Source organism: Bombus vancouverensis, chromosome 13, assembly GCF_051014615.1.
Source record: "Bombus vancouverensis nearcticus chromosome 13, iyBomVanc1_principal, whole genome shotgun sequence".
NCBI lineage: Eukaryota > Metazoa > Arthropoda > Insecta > Hymenoptera > Apidae > Bombus > Bombus vancouverensis.
Genome location: NC_134923.1, coordinates 11,079,594 through 11,092,705, shown reverse-complemented (window position 1 = coordinate 11,092,705; position 13,112 = coordinate 11,079,594). Strand labels below are relative to the sequence as shown.

The window sequence follows — 13,112 nt, the reverse complement described above, 5'->3', positions numbered from 1 at the left end:
TTTTCCCTTGGTCCCTCTTTTTCCCAGAGACAGCGGAGCGTACAAGAGACGCAGAGGAGACAGAGACGACGAGGAAAGCGCGAGAACGCGGCGCGACGAGAGGAGGAAAAAGAGGCTGCGGGGAAGTTGTTCGGACGAGCAGCTGTATTAAGTGCGCCTATAGATTACGCTCGGGGAAAAAGTGGAGACCCCGGCGCGCTAAAACGCTCCGGAAAAAAGATTACCCTATGCACTCCATACGTCATTCGTGCGCGGCCCGTTTCGGTGCACACGCGTAAGCAGCAGTGTCTTCGCGTTGTTCGCCCGTGATGACGTCGCGTCGTTCCTACTTAGCGAGTCGATCAACCGATCGACAAATGCGTCGAATAAAAATACGTAATATTACGATAATTTCGGCACGCGGTACACCGATAAAGTCTTGCCCTATCCGTTCGTCCACGGCTCCATTTCATTTCCTTTTAACGTCGAAATAAGGCGCTATTTCCGTGGACTTTGTTAACCGAGCTCCAGCCAAGTGACGGCCTCGTATCGCGTTTCGACAGGTGGATAATAAGCAAATGACAGACCGTGTTCTAATGACGCAGCATGTTTCTATTAATGTTCGTTTAGACGGCGAATTTAAAGTCACGCGGCGCCAGTTAGCGTTCCACGCGATTACCAAAAATTGTGGCAAAGTGGCATTGTACTTGACCGATAACGTTCAACTCGCAGGCAGAGTAATCGTAATCTGGACTGGACAGAACGTTATAGGAGAGACGTAACATTCGCTGTAAAATTGCTGGAAACGTTCGTTAGAAAGAACGAGATGATTGCTTGGGTAAAAAGGCAAAGGAACGATTGAAAGATTATTTTAAAGGATACACTCGCGAGGAAATACGTATCTCTTTAAAAGTTACGCGACAAAATGTTCGTTTAGAGGATTTAGTGGCTGCTAAGGAAGGGAGAAAGCACGAGGTTATTTAAGAACAAACGATAAAGTTTCTTCGTCGAAATTTATTAGTTTCAGTTTCGTTCCTACCTCTAGCGAATCTTACAAAGCGTACGTTCGACCTCTGTTTCTTCGACCGATCAGCGAGTTAATCGCAACGCGTCGTGGCGAACGAGGTGAACAGGCATGGAATCGCGAACGATCGATCGTGAAATTTTCGTACAGCCGCGCAGCGTCGGCCAAGTACGCGCTTCGTATTACGCGCAATCTGTTCCTGCTTTCTCCTTTTCAGTTTGTATCGTAACGCCGAACCATAGTTTTACATAGATTGCTTACAAGAAAGAGTATCATTACGTGGGACGATCGAGCTAAATTACTTCGAAAATATAAACGGCACGCGAGTACTCTGATTAGAATAATCTTCCCTTAGACGTTAGTTTTCAGCGATGATAAAATAACGTTCGTTTTACTTTTCTTCTTCTTTCTCGACGATTTTCAACGCTCGTCGTATCGATCAACAGGAACGAACACGATATTTAAGACTGAAAACGACAAACGTTTCACCAGTTTTGATCGTTTGATCGTCTTATAGATAGGCAAAGTAAGGAGGAATACTTGACGCGTTTGTTATATTGTAGAAACATCGGTATCGATTTAAAAAGACAAAGAGAAATGATAAAAAAAGGAAGAAATATTTTACAATGTAACTTGATTTTGTACACGTATCGTCGCATAAGCGCCATTTAATCGGCGATAATTTTGCAGTGTACCTTAAATGTTTCTTCATCTTATCGTCGATCGTATACAAAATAAATTCTATAAGAGATTTTTTCAGGCGCAAATAACACGTTCATTCCTTCCTCGAACAAACGGCGACCAAAAAGTGGTCCTATTTCTAGCTATTCAAGCTTGTAAAATTTATTGCAGGATTATTTATTATACATACGTCGAATTTCGTATAAAACTTTGTCGTTCTATAAAATTCAACCTCTCACGTCCAACATCGCGGAAGGTTCAATTATCTCTTTCTGTAACGACTTACAATAATCTGGCTTTAAACGAAACATATTTAAACGAATTACAACGTCTTCGGATCTACCTGTATGACGAAAATTAAATCAACTTTATCGAAAGTTGAAACGAAACTTTCGATTCCCGTCGATTGAAAAATCAACGCGATAAATCGTAATAGAGTCGACGAAAACATGAAAAGAAGAATAGATAGGGGCAACTGTGTGTGTGTGTGTTTCCACGTTTTCTTTTGTAAATAAGATTTTTCAATTTAGCCGTTGAGCTACAAAACTTTTACGCAAAAGTTACATCATAGCGTTAACCTACGCGATCCTTGCCTTCTTTAATACAGAGTTAAATATTCGCTAAATATATGTATACAGTATATATAATATATATATAATACTTGAATATTAATTGCATTGGCAGGACATTGCACAAGTGCGTTCGCTGCACCCACGAAAACCTGTACCTTTTTATAAGTACTCACTTTCGTCCTTCTCCTTTCGATAATAAATAATCTTACATTGCACTATGATAAATTCATATCGTTGTGAAATAAATATCTATTCGAAGAGCACGTTGCATTTGTAATATAGATAAATATTTTATATCAACCCATTCAGCGTCACAATACGACTGCAATAACATCATTAATAAATAACAGACTCTTGGCTGTCGAGTTTCGTTCCCGTATTTCTGGGAAACAGGATCCTGTACCATATTTGAAAGATCTTCTACTCGTTGCAACTAAAAAAATTACAACGTTCATTGATAACTTTTAAAATAATAGACTCGAGTCACGGATACTTTAGATATTTCGATATGAATTTTTAGTCGTATGCGTAGTGGAATGGAATGTACGTGTTGTCTTACGAAGTATCAAAGGTTTTCGCATCTTATTCCTTCAAATTTGAATTTTCTCGAAATAATTGTCGTTGGAAATAGAGAATGTACTAGAGAAGAAGCGAGGTATAAACAAAGAAGAAAACGAGTAATGGTTGAAGCAAAAAAAAAAAAAAAAAAAACAACAAAAGAAGACAGCAAGTAAAACGCGTAAATAGAGATAAACAACGATAAATAAAAAAAAAAGGAAATTGTGTAGCGCTGAATGCGTTGCTGGTATACTCAAATTAAAATATACCTTCGATTTCTTATAAATAAACATTTATCATATATAATCAATCTTGATTAAATACGTACACGCGTTTATGCGAGACTCGCGAAAAGTATGGTTGCCACTAAATAACGAAGCGAGAGCACATGTTATCCTAAAAATTCTCTCTGCTAAAGAAACTTTACGAATTTTTTAAACCGGTGGTTCTCAGTTAGCTATAACGCGATCTGTTTATCGTCTTTTTGTTATTCGTTTATTTGTTGCGGCCGAGTTGCAAGAAAACTATCGTGGTAAAAAGTCGTAACGAAACTGAGAACCATCGCCACGTATCCTTGCGTCATATAACTCCTGTGACAATCTTCATCTCAACGAAACGAAGCAGGAAAAAGGATGTGCGCCTTAAAGCACAGAAATTTCTGCATTTTTACAATGTAAAGTGTGTCAAAGATGCCGATATATGACGATACTAATGTCCAAGAATGTATCTTCAGTTTCTCAAACGTCTTTTTCTTGCCTCTCGAGCTTCTTCCTGCTCTCCCCCTCTTTCTTCCTTTTTTTTTTTATTTTTTGCCGTTAGCTCGATCGACTACTGTGTTTGGCACATTTTACGGAGTAAAAAGAGCAGAAATTTGTACCGACTCGGTACGGTTCACGTGGTTTCACATACGCACGGAGATACGTTATTCTAATTCTAACGAGTCGTAGCTCGATCATTGCACGACAGCTAAAAACGTTTAAAAGGCCCGTTCAAAAGACACGTTCATTTGCACGAATTATTGGCACGCGTGAAAACGAGAGAAACAAGTATACGCTACGTACTAAACGTACAAATATAATTACGATCGTAAGGTTATAAAGCCTGCGAATCGCTGACCGGACTAGATTCAAAAACACGCAAGTCCGTTTTAAACTCGTTTCCACCTGATCCTTTTTTTTTTTCTTTTTTTCTCTAGCAGTTTTCAACGGCAATTACGCTGTTTGACTAAAAATGCATGAACGACTGTAATTGGGAACACGGGAATGAAAGCACGTTTTTAATCGTTTTAATGTCCCGTGAAATGTTTCGGTTGAATATCCGTTCGGAAATCGTTGCAACGATGACGCAACGAAAACGAAAAGGTTGACGAGTTTTCTTTTGAAACGTCGAATATTTCGCGGCAGGTGGAGAGAATTTGCGAAAACACGGCAACGAGTATTTCGCTAGCTTACACTTCGTTAACGTTGCGAGCGAAACGGACTTGCCGAGTTTTGTATCTTCGACGCAATAGCGAACGATTACACGGTGAAATAGCGAAATCAGAAATAATCAGTTTACTTTCTTAACGGATAATTCTAACTCACGATTGTACAATTAATATCAATTATTATATTTACCAAGTAAAGTGGTAATATCAACGACGATGTCTGAAGCATGAAAATTGTTTGCTTACGTGCGTCCATCACGAAATTGAAAGGGAACCGAAGAGTTTTTGTACAGAAACAAATGAACTTCTATTCGTAACGAATATCCAAAAATAATATATTAACGAAATTTGTTCGTCATTTGGTATTTTAGAAACGATTTGCCTCGAGAAACAACCGAAATAAATATCTTAGAACTAACAACCGAGAAGAAAATAATATTTATAAAAATAAACGTTTACCATTTTTGTCGTGTGATGTAACATGAAGTCACACGGATACAAAGAAAAAGATGATTAACAACGCAAACAGAAAAGCTGTGTAAAGTATGATTCTATCACGTTGTAAATGATGTCCGTAGGGAAAAAGCCTAAGACTAGAGAGTGTCATTGTTGAACGACTAGAAGAACTGAAATGATCGCAAAAAAGGAAGCAAAGACTCGATCACGAAAAAATCTGCTACTTCATTTACCGATTTAGAGATCAGCAAATTACACAGAGAGAAATTATAATTCGTACGCAGGTAGAAAAGCACATATTTTCGAACGTTTTCGTCGCTATTTACATTTCATTTATTTCTATATAAAATAGGAAGACCGTCGAAGCTGTATGTTGAAAGCGCTGCTAAAATAATCGGCAAGCTTTGATACATAACAATCACGGAAATGGAATTTCAATGCGATGAAACTATAATAATTAAGAAAACAAAGATTCTTCCTTTCATTTTTGAACTTCGTAGCTTGTGCCGCATATCACGTCGCGAACGTTAGAATTTCATTAGAATACGCATGCGAGCAGAAGAAACTATCACAGACGCGAGCATAAAGTAAAGAAACATTATAGAAGTGATTTGAACGCGTGCAATGCATCAACGACTTTCGATAACAAGCATATACGCTTATCGTACGAAATTTTCCATTTGCATAAACGTTTCGAGAATTCTACGCTATGCGTTAAAGATAAGCGTTTATAACGTCGAGAAGAACTCACGAATCGAAGATCGTTAGCAGCATTATTGATTTTCGCAATAGCGATTGAAAGTTGAACGCCCGAATGACGTTTAAAGGAATAAAAAAAAAAAAAAAAAAGATGCATTCAAATGCATTTCTTCGCAATTATCGCTTTCTGCAAAACAAACCCTTCGATTGGTCGGCTGTTGAAAGTGACAGGATCGTGGTAAAAATTTAGCCTCCTAGTCTCTTCGCCAATTCGATTCGAATTTTTACAGTTACCCTCCGTGTATGTAATAGCACGTGCATTCGGTATAAATACGTTGCAATGTCGAGTACCAGCCTCGAGACAGCTTTTCAACGATGGACGTACGTAACGACAATTTTCTCAAAACTGTTCCCCGAACCTTCCTCGAACGGAATAGAAACGATGATCCTGCGGTTAACTACGTCCACGAAGTTCATCGCGTGTAACGAAGATACTTGAAGAAACTTAAACGAACTAATCGAATCGTAATCGGGACGATTATGGATCAACCGAGTCCTTCAGCAAACGGACCAACGGATTTAGCTTACCATCGTCCGAATTTCTGTACTCCTCCAGCAGCTGTGAAATAGAACGTTCATTTGGTTTGTTTGTAATTTTCTCTTTCGCTTATCCAGTCTTCTATAGTTAGCGATTGAAAATATCGTTCTCGTGTTAAGAATTTGTCAAACGAAAAATATCAGAGGTATCAAGTTGAGTTAAAATTTCATAAAATTTTGGTAATTTCGATAATTTGAAAAGAGAGATACCGGTAAAAAGTCTCTTTGAAGAAAACGAGATTTACCTGATAAGATAATTCGCAAGACAGGACTGCTGTAGCCTCCGGATTTTGATGCGTGGCTGCCAAGAGTGTCGGGAAAATATATGACGTCAATCCTGGAGCACCGTAGAACGGAAATGGAAGAGTACACAGTTGCTGAAGAACGCTTGGTCCTGCTCCAACCGATTGAAGTACCAACTGCAACAGATTTCAAACGTTACGATCGAATTCACAAACGGTTAACTACGAGAATAGCCAAATCGATTCTTTCAAACAGACGGGTCCGCCGTACGATTCGTTTTCCATTGCAAAACACCCACATGAAGCTACTAGCTAACAGGTACGTTCACGGTCGTTACACAGAACGAAGATGATCAGTTACGGCGGGCCGAATGTGCCGCGAGATCGTGAATTTCCTTAAACATCGTGGGAAACGACACACCTATATAATCCAGGTGTCGGTACACGGCAAGTTCTTGTTCCAGGAACAAGAGAACGTCGCGACGTACATCTGCGGTTCAACGAGTGTCTTCGAACAGGTTTGTGCACCTGTGAAAAGGTCTCCTGCAGGAAGTACCCACATTACGAATTTTTATTTCCTCACCTACGTCCCTCGTTACACGCGTACCCTCTGGTAATGCTCCGACCATTCGCCAAGTGTGCATTTCGATCAGGTGAACGCGCTGATAATCCGTTTTCAAGATCTCACCGTTTTACGACGTTTCAAAGGTAAACCGACGAACGATGATCAAAGCGATTCGATGGAAAATGTTCGTCGATGATTTTGCCAATTTTTATTACGTGTATTTTTTATTGCGTATATATTATCGCTTTCGCTGAAACTTGTCAAAAATAAGTTGTCAACGAGTGTATCGCTTTGTAATTTTATATTACGTCAAGCGAAGGATACACTGCACCGATAAATTACGCGCTACTCTATGGTAAACCTTTTTCCTCCGCGTACCATTTTGTGCGTTATTTTAAAAGATCATTTTTACGCGGCATAAAACCGCCAACTAGATTTACGACGATCGTGAATCCTACGTATTTTTATCGTATTTAAAAGGCCGTGAGCAAACTGCTTGGATAACAAGTACAGAACGCTTGACTGGAAAATTCGCCCTAATACAAAGAAAGTGCTCGGTCGTTTATACGGTTCGTTAGAAGCCTTCGTACGAGTCACAAGCCTTCCAATTCCTCTGCTCTTGACGGCGGTGCATTTTTACCTGATATCTCGAGGGGCGACTAAAAATAGAGGGAAAGGAGTCCTCTAAGCAGAACAATTAGGCTGACGATAGGCGAAGGTTGTCGCGTCGAAATGCTCGAGAAGCGCTTTGTACCTATGGGGTCTAATCTTAGCTAGTCGTTCCTTCTCGATATCCTTCAGCATGGATCGAATACTTCGGTGATTTCCGAGAGGCCGATATCTCAAAAACGAGGTTCGATAGTCGCGCAGAAAGGAAGGACGTGGCGACGCGACGTTCTCCAAGGCGCCACATATTTCCACGTGTAGTCTGTTCCGTGACTAGAAATATCTCGATGAATACGAGGGAAAAACGTTCAACCGGCAATCTCTATCTAGAGATACCTGCTTTTCCTGCTATAGAATTCTCGTTAACCGAGAGCTACCCTTTGCTTTTGTCAGAGTCGAGTATAATTTCGTATCTTAGAGACAACCATCGGATATTTAAAGCAATATCTTTGACGAGATTATTATTTAAAGTAACTTGAAATAGCATAGGTATTAGGAAATATTCGTGGTAACAGTGAAAAGTAGCCTACCTTAAATTCGTAACCGTTCGAATAATTATAGACTCACAAAGCTGTACGGAACTAGTCTTGAAAGTTAGGCGCGCGTGTTTGTCGTTTGCTCACGAACTTGGCAATAAAGTTACTGAAACAGGCAGAAATAAATTGTACCGGCTACAAGAATATTCGGGAGGAATTCAGAGAAGACGATTAGCTGATATGCAGCGACAAAATGACAGCATGTTTTCACGAACACAGAGGAAGCTGAAAGTTACGACATCGAAGATGCTCAATGAAGTTTGTTTCCCGAAATCTATATTCTGAATCTTGAAATTCGAATTCTAAGAAACTGGAACCTGTGAAACCTAGGACGTTGTGATACATTCTTTTTTCCATTCATACAGAGTGTTCCCTGTTAATGCAGTCTGCAGTCTGTTTAAGAAGTAGCACGGAAAGATGAAAACAAACACGAATCTACACGTTGTTTCTAAAAGGAAAATCCGATCGAGTATTCAACGAGGAGATGATTTTAAATTCGGGGATAGATCGATCGAGCATCAAAAGAAGAAGAGTAGTCTTAACTTAGAAGTCCATTGAAGAAGCATCTCGTTCGAAGTAGTTAGAGTGCGTCTGTAATGTAAACATCTCAACGGGTATTCGTAAAATCTCCGAGCAACTCTTTATTTTACCAAACGATCCACAAATATCACGCGTACACAACTCTGTCGAGTAACGAATTAAATCTATATTTTTCACGAAACATCGTTCCTTGGGTATCCGCGCCATTCGACGCACGAAGGAGGAGAATATATCGTTTACATGGAACAAGCGGAAACGTCTCGCCACTCTGCCAGTAAATCCCAGTACCGCGATTTATCGATGAAAATATCGATCGGTGACACGTGGAGTATTTATCCGGGATCCACGGCGAGTGTAGCGAGCGCCAACGAACGAAAACCAACCGGACCACGACGAGCCATCATCCATCAACTCGCGGAATGGGCGATCGAGTCACCCGGTACATTCGCGTGAAATGCGGCCCGCAACACGCGACGAAGAAGGAAGAAGCTGTTAGACACAACACACTCAGCGGACCTCCCATCAATATACGGCCGAATGCAGTTAAGATATATTTACTCGGTTCCATTCCATACGTCAGCCCCGAGCAGCCGCGCAGCGCCGAGCCGCGCCGGGCCGCGCCGAGCCGGCAAGGAGGGTGCATCAATCCAGCGCGTGCTGGATGCATCGGGATGTGTAGCGTTGAGTGCACCGACGACGTCGCGCATTCGTCTTTCGCCGCCTTTTTTAAGAAGGTCCGCTGCTTGTCTGCGCTTGCCTGCCGAAAGTGCATCCGATATGGGACGGGGAAACTAGCGGAAAAACGCTTTTAACCTTTAACTGCCGGCCGATTCGGCTGGTGAATTGCGAGGGGACCATCCGGGGCAACGACGGTCTCGTTACACGATTTATGCGTGTTACCAGCTTTGCTTTCTCCCTCGGCTCGGGGATGCGGCGGAATCGTTGCGGTTCCGCGGATGATCTTGGAAACTTTCTCAGAATCGAGCTCGAGATTGCAACGAGCTCGTTGGTAGACGTTCAACGTGTTTACGAGCTTGGAGAATTTATTTCGCCTAGTGTTACACGCTAAGAAACACGTACGTCGTGGAAATTGCGCGAAATGACTTTAATTCGGAGAACACTTTCGGAGCGCAGGCTTACCTGATTTTCCGGGTTGTTAACTGCAAAATATCCCAGAACCTGGAACAGTTCTGACAGGATGTAAGTACCACTAGTGTTCTGCGCAGATCCAATTTCCGACTTGTGCGATATTGGATCTCGTGATAATCGGGTTATCACATGACTAGCTATCAGTCGCCATTGCAGGTTGGTACCTTCCGCTCCTAGGAGATTCTGAAATCAGAAGATTTGCGCTCTGAAAGAAATTGCCTGCAGTCTAACTGGGAGAATTTGTTCAAAATCTTCACGGAACTTGGTTCCAAAACGATCGCGCGATTAGGCGATTGATAGACGTCGGACGTATCGGGGAATATTCTTAAACCATCGCCTCTACGCAAAGAGACGGATCTCTTTGAAACGCAACAAGAGACAGACTCCCGCGGAGATTAAAGAACAGCCAGACTTGGTTGTCAGAAAGTCAAAGAGAATAGATAATAAACGTTGGTTTTTCGACAAACGCCGGCTGCGTGGACCACAAGGATAATCGAGGCGGTGCCCCATGAGACTCAGCAGGCTCTCCAATGGGACACTGGATAGCCCTTATGGTTTTTGTGGACGGGGGCGCGAGCATTCGATTCAATTCGTGGTTCGATCATTGCAGACTACACGGGAGACCTTTCTATCTTGACAGGCGAACCCCTACGACACGCGATATATACATATAATATCTCTATTGCACTTTCTGCGGTACTCGATCTAATAAAGAGGATACGGTGATCGAGAGAACAACGATCCAAGTTTACTTTCCGCATAAAATTTCGTTAATCTCTGCAGCCATGGAAAATTTCACTTTCTCGAGACTTAGATCAACGCTAATCGAAACGATAGATTAACGCCGTTTGATCGATAGGATGAAACTACATTTTCAAAGTTTGCAGTTGGTATAAGATAAAGAGTGCAGTTAAAATAAAGGTTACAGTTGATACGTGAGACAAAGCGAAGGAGTTAATTGCGGATCCTTTGTCTTTTCCCCTACATCAAACGGTGGTTAATTAATTAAACGTCGTGTCCTATTGGTCAGGGAAACGGATAAAGTTAAACTTTCCTCGCTTGTTAACACTCGCACGATACTTATCATCGTTCCCTTTTAAAACAAATAGACAGGCTTTTCGTACGTATTTGATGAACCACTTTCGATCGATGTTTCTTTCGAGTCTACGTTGTTAAAGCGATTTTTACCTGCACAAATTTTATGCTACTGAAAATACTCAAAAGGACAAAACATACAGTAACAGGTTAAAAGATACGTCGAGGTACACCTACCTGTAATTTCTGAATGTTCAGCCCTGCGATCGATTTAAGTAGCCTAAGGCTGCGAACGATCAGAATCCTCATAGGCTGGGATACCGTAATCTGATTAGGGGTCGGAGAGGATCCTTTCTGATTTTGCGGTGTGAGTGCAACTGCAGCGTAAAGTGCACCGATCGCGCCCGCAGCTTCGGCCGAGGCCAGCGTCGAGAGAAGGTGCGACTCGACGTTGGTCTGCTCGACGTTGTTGTTGCCCTCGTGAATATTCCCCACATCTTGATCCGTTGATTTCTTTAAATGGCAACAGATGCGATAAAGTAGATCGTACGACGACGACAAGACTGGCGATTCGTGGTCCTGGTCCACGAAAAAGTCGGTTTCGATCAGAGCTCGACTGTGACGAAACACTCGGTCTACCAATCCACCTGCTACCAAGTACCTGAAACACCGATAACGTTTAACATTGTTACCAACTCTGTTATTTGTAGTAGCTTGAGCCACGTGTAATGTAAGCATAAATCATGACTCGTCTTATCGTAATAAAACGCAACGATATATGGGCGATACAAAGCGTCGGCGAATGAGACTTTAAACTCTCGACTAACGATTTTAAAACAAAGCTGCGAGTACAGCTGTCACCTCGCGTTGGTCACTCGTCGTCGATGTGCTCGATTCTTTGGCGACGTTCATTCGCACCGAGGTAACGCTATCGTTACGTCGATCGTTCGTTAATTCCGGTTGTCTCGATTCGACAAAGACTTGTCGCAGTGTACACCGATCGGTATACAACGGAACAGGCGACACCGTGTCTCTCGTTCACGGCGGCAAAGTGTGCATATGGGTTCCGATAGATTTGGCGTCATAAACCGTCGCGGGGGAACGTAACAGGCAAAAAGAGGCGCGTTCGGTAGAGAGACAGAAGAAAAAAAACAATGTATTGCTTACAGGACAGCATGTGCGATGGCGTAACACGAGAGGATTATAACATCAGTGGGTAATTCTGCGCGCACAAGCCGGCAGAAGAGGGAACAAGCGTCGGCGCATGCGATGCTCATTCTATCGGGTTGTTGTATATGTTTTTCTTTTCTCGTACGGCACCCATCCGCCCTTCCTTTCACTCGTGACCCCCCAGCGACCGGGTTGTCGAGGGTGCGCGGCTGTCAGTGCGTATTATCGCCGCCCCCTTTCCACCGAAACACCGACATGCTTGGGCTACGCTCGCCTGCCGCCGATCAGCATTCGAATATGAAGTAGTCCGGTGGAGGGCCAACTGTCTCCTCTAATCATAACTAGCTGCAAGCTAATCCGACGCCACTGAACTCGACACGCACACTTCCGCGGACTCCCGTTCTTTATGCCACGGGGACTTTTCGAGAGAAAGAGCAACCCTTGCTCCAGACTCGATAATGAAACGGTCCTGCCGCCATAGTTGCTCGATTGATATGTCACGATTCGGCTTGTTCCGGGGGTTAGGCTACCTATTAATTACACACGATTGAAGATACGTCCGTTTAAAGCGACGCTTAACCGAGAAACCTAAGAATGGAATGTGCGTGGACCTGTAAGCTACGAGGCTACGAAGGAGGGCGTTTTGAAAAGGCGTCAGGACGACGACGACACCTCGTTGTCAATACGCGTTGATAAATTTCAGTATGAAACGTGTGGAAATTCTGTCCTTCTATCTCGTTAACCGGGAACGTGTACATCGGCAAATACCGGGAATAAGTTTCGCTTGTTTTCGAAATATAACGATATTAATAAAGCGGGTGGAAAAGTACCGGGCAGTAGGACGTTGGGACCAACACTGATTCACATTGTTGTTGCATAATTCATCGATACGTATAAAAGCAAAGGCGCTTAAGCTCCGTCATTCCGATGATAGAAGCGACGAGCGTAATGGACGAACACGAACAGCCGATAATACCGATACTTTCGACGGTACTTCGAGGGATTCGGTAAATACGCTAATAAAATGCAGCGAGATGCGCGCATGGATTAGAATCGCTCGAATCGTAGCTACACCCTCTTAACCTATAATAACACGAATGATAGTCGGTAAGGGGACCGTGTCCTTGCTGCAGGATGTAATAATTCTGCTCGGGCGGGTTGATCCGCCTCCGATTCGTGCTGCTTGGCATTCCGCAAAGTCGATAGAACCGACCAAC

The 13,112-nt window shown here is 42.5% G+C and overlaps 1 protein-coding gene across 2 annotated transcripts in view; it reads right to left on the bottom strand.

Annotated features, from left to right (window-relative positions):
• Window positions 1-973: 973 nt before the first annotated feature.
• The window catches only part of ssp3 (short spindle 3), a 32,239-nt gene continuing 20,100 nt past the window's right edge, over window positions 974-13,112 (bottom strand). For both annotated transcript variants that reach the window (XM_033346117.2, XM_033346124.2), the window contains exons 12-15: window positions 10,963-11,386; window positions 9,682-9,873; window positions 6,238-6,411; window positions 974-6,014 (exon numbers count right to left, since the gene is read on the bottom strand). In XM_033346117.2, the coding sequence (XP_033202008.2) occupies window positions 5,934-6,014; window positions 6,238-6,411; window positions 9,682-9,873; window positions 10,963-11,386 (871 nt within the window). In that variant the 3' untranslated portion in view covers window positions 974-5,933. The remainder of the gene's footprint in view (window positions 6,015-6,237; window positions 6,412-9,681; window positions 9,874-10,962; window positions 11,387-13,112) is intronic.